The sequence below is a fragment of the Rutilus rutilus genome, assembly GCF_951802725.1.
Source record: "Rutilus rutilus genome assembly, chromosome: 1".
Classification (NCBI taxonomy): Eukaryota; Metazoa; Chordata; class Actinopteri; order Cypriniformes; family Leuciscidae; genus Rutilus; species Rutilus rutilus.
The window spans coordinates 29800959-29812893 of NC_140209.1; the positions used below are offsets into that span (position 1 = coordinate 29800959).

Here is an 11935-nt window from a genome sequence, read left to right on the forward strand (position 1 = left end):
TATCTGTTAAAAGTTTAAACTGATTCATCTTGCTAACTCAAATACAATTTTTGTTAGATAAGTTCAAATCAGAGACGCTATTTAAAAAAAAGTTATCTTCAGTTCTCTAGTTTCACAATCTTTCCTTGCCTAATGAAACAGTCTTTAGTAATGTAATTCATGTTGTTCATTAGGATGAAGATGTCAAACCTCTACAAGTAAAGGAGCAGCCAGAGACTGTAGAACCCAAACAGGAACAGATGGAGACGGAGGAGAAGAAACCAGAGACAAAGACCGAACCAAAAGAGGAGGACGTGTCCAGCACCAACAACACACCATCCAGTCAATCCGCCCAGTCACGCAAGAAAAGTAACAAAAATTCCTTCAGGAAAATACATTGTGACTACATTCAGTAATATCTGTAATTTGATTCGATCACGATGATTTGTTACAGTTTTCAAACCAGAGGAACTCAGACAGGCGTTGATGCCTACCTTAGAAGCGCTGTATCGTCAAGACCCGGAGTCCTTGCCCTTCCGCCAGCCAGTGGACCCAAATCTACTGGGCATCCCGGTAAATCCCATACACCTATTATTGGGCTGATGTAATCTCTTCAAAAAGATCTAAAAGTATTAGATAATCACCATGTATTTGATCTTGTTTCTTCAGGACTACTTTGACATTGTAAAGAACCCAATTGACCTTTCCACCATCAAGAGGAAGCTGGACACCGGGCAGTACCAGGAACCCTGGCAGTATGTTGACGACATCTGGCTGATGTTCAACAACGCCTGGCTCTACAACCGCAAAACATCTCGAGTGTACAAGTACTGCTCGAAGCTGGCCGAGGTGTTCGAGCAGGAGATTGACCCTGTCATGCAGGGTCTGGGTTACTGCTGCGGGCGCAAGGTGAGAAGGAAAGAGTTGTTTGCTTATAGGTGAACGGTCCAAACCAACTCAAACTCCTCTGAAACGAACCTGAGAGCATCTCAGTCGTTCCGAGTGCAGTCTTGTTGTTGTTGTTAACTATAACGGTAACACTTCACAATAAGGTTCCATTTGTTAACATTTATTAATACATTATTAAAATCTGTTAATATTAATATAACTGAGCTAAAATGAACTAACAATAAATAGTTGTCTTTTTATTTACTAACCTTAATCAAATTTAATATTTACTGCAAGAAATCTTTTGATCATATTTAGTTAATGCATTAATTTACATTTACAAATGCCGGGTTCAGACTACAGTGTTTTTGTCTGTTACTATAGTCACTGTGTCAGATTATGTGTTTTTGACTCCTGAACTCTTGAGGTGTCCTGGACAAGAAACATGTCAGACTCCACGTTGCTTCCCAACCAATCATTGCTTGCCGTCTTTAATAACATGCATGATGTCATCAAGTAGGCGGAACTAGCGACTGACTTCCGAAAACAAGAGCATAAACAAACAATGGTTGTACTAGCTTAATGCTAATTCCAGTACTCGTCGGGTTGCTGAAGCGCCTCCTTCAGTTAAGCTCTTTCCAAAATTGCAAAGTATCTTCTAGCAGCACCAATACCATCATCTCTTTCGTTGCGCATGTTTGAAAGCTGTGTACAGAAGAGCTTCTGTGCTCCTATTGGTCAATGTCACAGGTGCGACGGAACCTGTCTTGGCGGACCGAAATAAAAAGTAAACATATGCTGGTCTTTCTTTCGTGAAACGTCACAGACGCGGTATTGGTTGTCATCCACTATGACTCTCTATATGAGATAAAATGATCGATTCTTGTTTCCAGATTTGTTTCTGAACCGGGCATAATGGGATCTTATTGTAAAGTGTTACCACTAAAAGTATTAAAAATTGTTTTTAGTAATTTAAATAAAGTTAAAATAAATAATGCCCTGGTTTCACAGACAGGATTAGGCCTTAGTTCAATTAGGATATTTAAGTAGCTTTTATAAACGTGTCTTAGAAAAAAAACATTACTGAGTTGCATCTTGAAACAAACCAATGACATTGACATATTTTAAGAGATATCCGTGCAAGTTACTTTCCGTTAAAACAGTTCAAACATGCATTTTAGTCTGGGACTAGACTTAAGTCTGTCTGTGTAACTGGGGAATTAAGTATTAGATAAAAAACGTAAACACAAATTTTAAGTTTAAGTAGAAATTTTGCCTTGGCAATTAAATTAGTTTAAGTACTTAAATTACTAAAAATAAAACTGAATTAAATTGTTAAGCTATATATAGAAATATAGGTAACACTTTGTTTAATTTGTTAACTATAGCCGCTTTCCGACCGGAGGAACCTTTTCACAGTTCCTAGAACTATTGGCTAAAGTACCCGGATGTCGGCGTGTTCGCACCGCAGGAACTAGGAACGATTTTAGTTCTAGGAACTCCATTTGGAGGAACTAATTTAGCTCCTACTTCAGAGTAGGGTCTAAACCAGCACTATAGGAACTACCCGTGACGTTAGTGTACGCTGATGACCGAACGCACGCAAAACACCAACACCCGCCATTTTTAAAACAGCTATATGTAAACACACAGATTATAGCCTATATTTACTCCAGAAACTAGATACAAACATGGAAAACAGTGATAGATGGGTCTCTAAACCTGTATGCTGAAGAGAAAATCCAACGCAACTTTGAGGGGACCAAGTCAAACATGATTATGTATTTCTGCTCAGCTAGCAACACTGGACATCAACCACACGGCATAGGCTAATAACCTTTTTTTTCATATACTGTCTACTTTCTATAACAATTCTATCTAATAACATATTAAACAGTACTGTTAGACAGATCGCTAACTAATGAACACCGAGAATGCGAGCATTAGCCGCTTTCCGACCGGAGGAACCTTTTCACAGTTCCTAGAACTATTGGCTAAAGTACCCGGATGTCGGCGTGTTCGCACCGCAGGAACTAGGAACGATTTTAGTTCTAGGAACTCCATTTGTAGGAACTAATTTGGGTCCTACTTCAGAGTAGGGTCTAAACCAGCACTATAGGAACTACCCGTGACGTTAGTGTACGCTGATGACCGAACGCACGCAAAACACCAACACCCGCCATTTTTAAAACAGCTATATGTAAACACACAGATTATAGCCTATATATACTCCAGAAACTAGATACAAACATGGAAAACAGTGATAGATGGGTCTCTAAACCTGTATGCTGAAGAGAGAATCCAACGCAACTTTGAGGGGACCAAGTCAAACATGATTATGTATTTCTGCTCAGCTAGCAACACTGGACATCAACCACACGGCATAGGCTAATAACCTTTTTTTTCATATACTGTCTACTTTCTATAACAGTTCTATCTGATAAGATATTAAACAATACTGTTAGACAGATCGCTAACTAATGAACACCGAGAATGCGAGCATTGTTTGCTCTGGCGTTCTCAGCGCCGTCAAAATAAAGGTCCTTCGCTCCGTCAAAATAAAAGTCGCCGTGCTTGCGTCACTCCCTTACCCCTCCTACCAGTTCCTATGGCCACTTGGCCAGTGCGAACGCAAACAGCAAAACCAAGTTTGGGGGAGAGTAGTTCATAGAACTGTTTAGAAGTGGACAGTTCTTATAACTAAGTTCCTGTAACTACTTGGTCGGAAAGCGGCTATTAGTTTACTACATTATTGAACTAACAATGTACAGTACTTCTTTAAAGTTAATTTCAACATTGAATACATTTTTTAAATAAAGTTATCTGTAACACAATGCACTGTGAACTAACTCGAACAAACAATGATCAGTAGTATTTTAACTTAACAGTAACAAAGATTAATACATTCTGTAAAACGTACATTACTTGTTTTTTGTTCATGTTAGCTAATTCATTAACTTATGCTATCAGATGAGACCTTATTGTAAAGGGTTAGCAAAGTATTCAATGAAACTAAAATGAATGACGATAGAAAATATAAAAATGCTAATTTAAAATAATTATAAATAATGCTAAAATGACAATGGTTGCACTTCACAGAATTGTCTTTTCTGTCTCCACAGTACGAGTTTTCACCTCAGACGCTTTGCTGCTATGGCAAACAGCTCTGCACTATCTCCAGAGACGGCACATATTACAGCTACCAGAACAGGTAACCAATGGCGTGAGAAATGAGGTGGTGATGAATGAGTTTCCAAATGGGGCCGGTATGCACTGAGATCAGGCTTGAGATGTTTAGGTGCTCAGTTGACTCCGTGTTGTTTGCACCTTATAAACAGAGTCATAAAAGCAAGTTCAAAGGTTAAGTGTCTTGCTCAAAGGTGCAGTGGTAATACTTTGATCAGTCGTTGTTGGATTTGAATCTTTCAGTTTACAAGCCTCGATCTTTGCTTACAAGGCTGCTTCACCCAGCAGACCACTAGTATTTGTGTAAATCCTGTAAACGTTGTTAATTGTCGTAATATTAAGAAATATAATGCCTGGAAATGCTCTAGTGCATCACTTTCCCATGTTTCTCATCTCCATCTTGTTGTCTTGTTGCACTCTTTGTTTGTTTTGTGCTTATAATTTGTTCTTAAGATCCCATGGTCAATCAGAAAATGCATGCAGCTTCTCTCTAGTGCATGAAAAGACAGACCATCCTGTTGCTATCAATCATTTTTTGATTTAACGCTCATTTGTGAGTTGGATTGCTAACCTGTGCTCTGCCTCGGCCTGTCTGCTGTGTGTCGTGTCTCTGCCCGACCCCACGTTCTGCGCTCTTGTGCTGTGCCGCTCTCCGTGTGCCGGTTTGCCTGTGCTCTTGTGTGCTGGCTCCAGTTCACCCAAATATGGCCTTGTTGCCGACAGGTATCACTTCTGCGAGAAGTGCTTCAACGAGATCCAGGGCGACAGTGTCACCCTGGGAGACGACCCCGCGCAGCCGCAGACGTATGTATCTTCTGTCGCCCAGAAAGCTTTGAGGTTTTGCTTCTATTAAATCGCACAATTACTCTTAAAGAATGAGTTGTACATGTGTAAAGATGCCATGTGGAATGTATATTATATGTCTCTCTGCAGTATGATATCAAAGGAGCAGTTTGAGAAGAAGAAAAATGACATGTTGGACTCTGAGCCGTAAGTCTCGTCATTTTAATCCTTTGTGTGTGTGTGTGTGTATATTTTAGACTATACACTTTTGCATACTATTATAGCAACATGCATTCTAATGCATATGCATATTATATGCAAATAAAGTGACAAATGAATCAGAAGCACAATCAACTATGATGTCTTTAGTCTTTCTTTGATTAGATTGCAATATTGCATTAAAATATTAAATAATTTATATTTATATTGAATGCCACTTCCTGAAATAACTCAAGTTAGTTGTCAACAATGTTCAAGAAATTACCATTTTTGCACAATGCATTTGCATATTAATAAAAAAATGGCAGGTATTCAATTGTGCATTAAGTGATGAGCGGTACTTTTAATTCTGAAAAGTACATGAAATGGTAACATTTTACATTAAGCTTTCATAATGTTAATCTCAACATTTACTAATACATTTAATCAGTTAACATTAGTTAACACTGAACTAATATAAACATTTTATAAACTAACATTAACAAAGATTAATAAATCCTTTAAAAATTAATTTGCCATTGTTAGTGCTTTAACTAATATTTACAAATTAGGTCTTATTCTAAAGTTTTACTCATGGAAAAAAAAAAAATCACGCTTGTCAATATTGTGTTTAACACCTTCCTCTGTATTAACAGCTTTGTTGAATGTAAAGACTGTGGCCGGAAGATGCATCAAATCTGTGCACTGCATTACGACATCATCTGGCCAACAGGGTGAGCATTTTATCCGCCTGTTCTCCTGAAGTTCAGCATGTCATGACGTGATCACTACAGCTCCTGTTTGTCTCTTCTCCTATAACAGTTTCATCTGTGACAACTGCATGAAGAAGTCAGGAAAAACGAGAAAGGAAAACAAGTTCTCTGCTAAAAGTGAGTGTTTTTTATGTATATTCCTGCTTGCCTCTCTGTCAGTGTCTGTTGTAGAGTGAAGTAACTCTGTGCATTTCTGATCAGGGTTACAGACCACGAGGCTGGGATCGTACATCGAGGACCGAGTGAATAAGTACTTGAAAAGGCAGAATCACCCCGAGGCCGGAGAGGTGTTTGTGCGGGTGGTCGCCAGCTCTGAAAAGACCGTGGAGGTCAAACCTGGGATGAAATCCAGGTAACGTCACAGATAATCAATATGAATCCAGCATTTGACTCTGACTTAGAAACAAATTGGGTCGACTTTGATTTCATGCTGACTAAGAATGGTTTTCTATGTACCTGAATTGAAAGAAGCTAATTTTGCATCAAACTATTTCTCTGCAGGTTTGTTGACTCAGGAGAGATGTGCGAAAGCTTTCCCTACAGAACCAAAGCACTTTTTGCATTTGAGGAGATTGATGGAGTGGATGTGTGTTTCTTTGGCATGCATGTCCAGGAATATGGATCTGAATGTCCCTTTCCCAACACCAGGTATCATGCAAATACTGATCTGTCTGAAAAAAAACAATGCTGAATTGTGTCTTGAGCAGGCAGAATTGACTGATTGTCTCGTTTTTCTCCTTTTTCCAGGCGGGTATACATATCATATCTTGACAGTATTCACTTCTTCAAGCCTCGGTTGCTAAGAACTGCAGTTTATCATGAAATCCTCATTGGCTATTTGGAGTATGTTAAGAAACTTGGGTAAGTTGTGCCACCTTGATTGAGTTAAACATGCTTCCTTAAAGAAATGTGTAATGGTTTTTGGTGTAACAATACATGCTTTCTCCAATCTCAGCCTAAAATTACAAGTCCATATTTAATGCACTAATGAATTTGATTTTCCCACCTACAGATATGTGACTGGTCATATCTGGGCCTGCCCACCTAGTGAAGGCGATGACTACATCTTCCACTGTCACCCTCCTGATCAGAAGATTCCGAAGCCTAAAAGACTCCAGGAGTGGTACCGCAAAATGCTGGACAAAGCATTTGCAGAAAGAATCATTCATGACTATAAGGTATGCCGATATTGGGTTGGATTTGTATTTTAATGGATTTGCGCTCTGTCAGGTTTCATTCATAATGGGTTAACATATTGTCACAGATATGACTCACAAAATGGCTCACTTGTGTTATGCAGGACATATTTAAGCAGGCCACTGAGGACCGGCTTACAAGTGCCAATGAGCTACCCTATTTCGAAGGTGATTTTTGGCCCAATGTTCTGGAGGAAAGCATCAAGGAGCTGGAACAGGAGGAGGAGGAAAGGAAAAAGGAGGAAAATACAGCCTCCTCTGAGACAGTAGAGGTTAGACAGAGTTGCCAAATGGTGTGAATGAGTATTTAGTGTAGTCTGTAGACATTTTTTCTAAATGTCTTGCATTTCCGCAGGGAACCCAAGCTGACAGCAAGAACGCCAAAAAGAAGAACAATAAAAAGACCAACAAAAACAAGAGCAGCGTGAGCCGCGCCAACAAAAAGAAGCCTGGGATGCCGAATGTAGCTAATGATCTGTCCCAGAAGCTATATGCAACAATGGAGAAGCACAAAGAGGTGGGACTAGACTTTTTACCTGAATACCATTACTTCCACTCAAAATTTACTAATGTGCCAAGTGCTGACTAGATCTCATCTTACTTCGTGAAATCCAGGTCTTCTTTGTTATCCACCTCCATGCCGGTCCAGTGGTCAACACCCTTCCTCCAATCATGGACCCTGACCCGCCGCTGACCTGCGACCTGATGGACGGCCGTGATGCCTTCCTGACACTGGCCAGGGACAAGCACTGGGAGTTCAGTTCCCTGCGCCGCTGCAAATGGAGCAGTATGTGCATGCTGGTGGAGCTACACAATCAGGGCCAAGACCGATTTGTGTACACCTGCAACGAATGCCAGCATCATGTAGAGACACGCTGGCATTGCACCGTTTGCGTGGTAAGTCTTCTCTTTGTGGCTTTGACAGAGCATTTGGGTTACTGTTGCCATTGTTTGATATTCAATAGGTAGATTGTAAAAACTAGACTAGAGAAATGATACCATTGTATTGGCAATTTATCAAGATCTGAGGTGGAAACTAACAGGTTGCATGTTCAAACCTCGTAAGGAGGGGAACCATTGCTCTAGGACAGTAGTTCCCAAACCTGTCCTGGAGTACCCCCAACACTGCACGTTTTCTTTGTCTCCCTAATCAAACACCTGATTCAACTCATCAGCTCATTAACCCATGTGATAATGAGTTGATGAGTTGAATCAGGTGTGTTTGATTAGGGAGACAAAGAAAACGTGCAGTGTTGGGGGTACTCCAGGACAGGTTTGGGAACCACTGCTCTAGGACAACTGTGCCTGTAGCTATAAATATAACGCCAATATACCAGCTCCAGTCGTGCAGCAGTGAATTAATATTCTATACTATGATTATGCAGAAAGCAATATCAATTCTTCTTCTGATTTCTTTCAGGACTTTGATCTATGCATTAACTGCTACAACTCCAAGGGCCACGAGCACCAAATGGTGAAGTGGGGACTGGGCCTGGACGACGACAGCAACAACCAGGGCGGCGAGGCCAACAAGAGCCCACAGGAGAGTCGACGCCTCAGCATCCAACGCTGCATTCAGTCGCTGGTGCATGCCTGCCAGTGCCGCAACGCCAATTGTTCTTTGCCGTCTTGTCAGAAGATGAAAAGAGTGGTGCAGCATACCAAGGGCTGCAAGCGCAAGACCAACGGAGGCTGCCCTGTTTGCAAGCAACTCATTGCATTGTGCTGCTACCATGCCAAGCACTGCCAGGAGAACAAGTGCCCCGTGCCCTTCTGTCTAAATATCAAGCACAAGCTGCGACAGCAGCAGATTCAACAGCGACTGCAGCAGGCGCAGATGATGCGGCGGCGTATGGCACTAATGCAGGGCCGAGGTATGCCTCCGAGTCTTCCCTCCCCAACTACCTCAGGAGGTCCGGGAACGCCCAACTCTCAGCAGCTGCAGCAGCCTAACACACCTCAGACCTCACAGTCTTTAGCCAACCAGCCCCAACAGACGCATCCAAATGTGGCTGCAATGGTGCAAGGCTTCCCCAGTCAACCACCGACACCAGGACCCCAGGGTAAACCAGGGCCGCAGTCCTCGCCCCTGCAACAGCAGCAGCAACAATCTCCCCTGCCCATGCCTCCTCAACAACAGCCTCAGCCCTCTCCGCAGCAGCAGCAGGCTTTGAAAGTTGCGCAAAAAATAGAGATGATGACCAAAGTTAAGCAGCAGCAACAACAACAACAACAACAACAACAGCAACAGCAACAGCAGCAAGACTATAGAATGAATATGAATGGCATGCCGATGAACCAACCTCGCATGATGACTCCGATGCAGATGATGGGTCCTCGTGGTCCTCAGATGGTTCAGAACATGCAGCCTGGCCAGTGGCCACCTGGGATGCAAGGGTCCATGCAGAATCCGCAGGCGCCTCCAACACAGCAAGTGCCCCCGCAGCAAATGGCCATGGCTCCACAGCAGTCTCAGGTTGCACAGACGCCCCAACAGGCGCAGATGATGCAGCGCGCCTTGATGCAGCAGCAGCAGCAACAACAACAGCAGCAGCAGCAGCCGAGGCAAATGCAGGCCGTCATGCCTCCCCAGCAGGCGCAACCACAGGCCCCTCAGCAACAGGGCATGCAGCAAAGAGGTGTGACCAGCAGCATCGCTCCAGGAGCGCTGCAGGACCTTCTGCGCACGTTAAAATCACCAAGCTCCCCTCAGCAGCAGCAGCAGGTCCTCAATATCCTCAAGTCGAACCCGCATCTCATGGCTGCGTTCATCAAACAGCGCACGGCGAAATACCAAGCCAGCCAACCGCAGCAGCAGAACCCGCAGGCCATGCTCGCAGGGCAGCCGGGAATGCAGAACATGGCTGCGATGCAGGCCGGCCCCGTGCAGAGACCCGTCATGCCCCCCCAGCAGGCGCAGCCGGCCCCGACCCAATCCATGGCGGCCCTCGGCTCCCAGGGACAAATGATGAACGCTGCGCACAACGGGAACCAGCAGCTGTTCCGCCGGCAACTAATTCGTCAGATGCAGCAGCAGCAACTACAGGGAACACTCCCTACCGGACAAGGGAGATTCCCGCAGCCTCAAGGCGCAGCTAGTTACTCGCAAATCCGCATGCAGCAGCAGATGGCCATGCAGGGCGGCGGAGGGCAAATGCAACCCATGGCTCAGATGGGCCAGCCTGGCATGAGTATGGACGCCCAGCAGAATATGCTGCAACAACGCATGCTACAGCAGCAGCAGCAACAACAACAGTTGCTGAAGCAGCAAATGGGCTCGCCGGCACAGGCCGCTTCCATGAGTCCCCAATCACACATGCTTGCAGGACAGGCGCAGGGAGCCCACCTGCCCGGACAGGCCATGGCTAATGCGCTGAGCAACCAGGTGAGGTCGCCTGCCCCCGTGCAATCACCCCGTCCCCCTTCCCAACAGCCGCCACATTCCAGCCCGTCCCCTCGCATGCAGCCCCAGCCCTCGCCCCTACACCCCAGCCTGGCGGGACCCATGCCGGGCCCCATGGACCAGGCCCACCTGTGCACTCCTGAACAGAGTGCAATGCTTCCGCAGCTGAACACGCCAAACCGTGGAGGGCTTTCCAACGACTTGAGCATGGACACCACGGGCGACACGCTAGAGAAGTTCGTCGAGGGATTGTAGCATTAAGAGACGTTCTTTTGCGGAGAGAAAAGGTGTGTTTTGTACGTGAGAAATTAAAGACGACAAAATGTAAAGACTGTAATAGGTTTACACAACCAATGGACTGCTTCTTCTTCCTTATTGGAGGGATTGAATTAACTGTTTAAAGAGCAGAATCACAAAGGGGTTTTTTTTCTAGGAGGGGATGTCGGACCGGACGAAATTCAATCCTGGTCTACAAGGAGTTACATTTTTAATTGTTTTGTTTTTTTGTTGTTTTCGGGGAGGGGGTTATTTTGAGCTTATGGACTTTTTAAATGGAATTTCTCAAGGCAAAATATTTGATTTTATTATTGAAGACTTTCATTTTTGTATGTTTGCAAACTGAAATGCATTTTTTTTTTTTTTTTTTTGTGAGTGTGTGCGCGTGTTTAGGGACTGTAAGATAATTGGTGTGGAATCAGGATCAAGATCGATCCTCATTCCTGTCTGATACGTATTCACATTTACCAGGTTTGGAAAAGGACACGCAGCCTTTTTCTCTCCAAACTGTGGAGTTTGTACAGAGGACCTGTATTCATTTGTACAGAAAGGAGCTTGGCTACTGCAGACACACGAACACACACACACACGAACACAAACACAAACACGCGAGCAAATTGTGAAAGTTGCTCTTATTTTTCAAGGTGCCCAGATGCGTTTATTTATTGGCCTGGATTCAGTAGTTGTCTCTCTTAAGATGTAGGAAGATGTTCCTGTTTTCTCGTTTGATCTCTGAAACATCGATGATGTCCCCTCCACCTCGCGTATGAGGCCGGAGCTTCGTCTGACTGCTGATTTGTTCAAAGAGTTCTTCAGTCAACCTCTTGTTTTTTTTCTCCTCATGAAACTTGAATTGAAGGTGAACGATTCTTTAATGTAAATCATGCAGCTTGATGACATACTGTAAATAAAAGGAAAAAAGATTGAGATCGCTGTATAAACTGGTTAAGATCTTGTTTCGTACTTATATACCATATTGTTAAATAAACTGTGTGCAACAGACACAATGCTTCTGATGACTTCGTCTTGCGACTTGTTCTCAATCTCATTTCCGGCTATTTATGTGCCTGAATATTTACATCTTGCACCCAACTGTCTGTTTTTACCATGCAGCAAAGTGTAATTAACCATTTTAATTTATGTCGTCACTGTTTAATCGTAACTGTAAAAAAGGTGCTGTAGAAGAATAACCGTTTGAGTTTTTCCAGCATAGATTGCAGTCTGTGCTCAACACTAGCTTCACTGCGCCTCCT

General features: G+C 43.4%; 1 protein-coding gene across 6 annotated transcripts in view; it reads left to right on the plus strand.

Moving 5' to 3' along the window:
* The window catches only part of crebbpb (CREB binding lysine acetyltransferase b), a 64635-nt gene extending 52934 nt beyond the window's left edge, over positions 1-11701 (plus strand). For 3 of the 6 annotated variants that reach the window (XM_084388752.1, XM_084388753.1, XM_084388755.1), the window contains 16 exons: positions 174-348; positions 434-552; positions 649-888; positions 3990-4078; positions 4777-4857; positions 4987-5043; positions 5691-5768; positions 5857-5924; positions 6009-6159; positions 6309-6455; positions 6555-6668; positions 6820-6985; positions 7108-7275; positions 7359-7520; positions 7619-7900; positions 8424-11701. In XM_084388752.1, the coding sequence (XP_084244878.1) occupies positions 174-348; positions 434-552; positions 649-888; positions 3990-4078; positions 4777-4857; positions 4987-5043; positions 5691-5768; positions 5857-5924; positions 6009-6159; positions 6309-6455; positions 6555-6668; positions 6820-6985; positions 7108-7275; positions 7359-7520; positions 7619-7900; positions 8424-10661 (4335 nt within the window). In that variant the 3' untranslated portion in view covers positions 10662-11701. Of the gene's footprint in view, positions 1-173; positions 349-433; positions 553-648; positions 889-3989; positions 4079-4776; positions 4891-4986; positions 5044-5690; positions 5769-5856; positions 5925-6008; positions 6160-6308; positions 6456-6554; positions 6669-6819; positions 6986-7107; positions 7276-7358; positions 7521-7618; positions 7901-8423 lie in introns of all 6 variants that reach the window. The other 3 variants (XM_084388751.1, XM_084388754.1, XM_084388756.1) reach the window with 2 other exon arrangements.
* Positions 11702-11935: the final 234 nt, after the last annotated feature.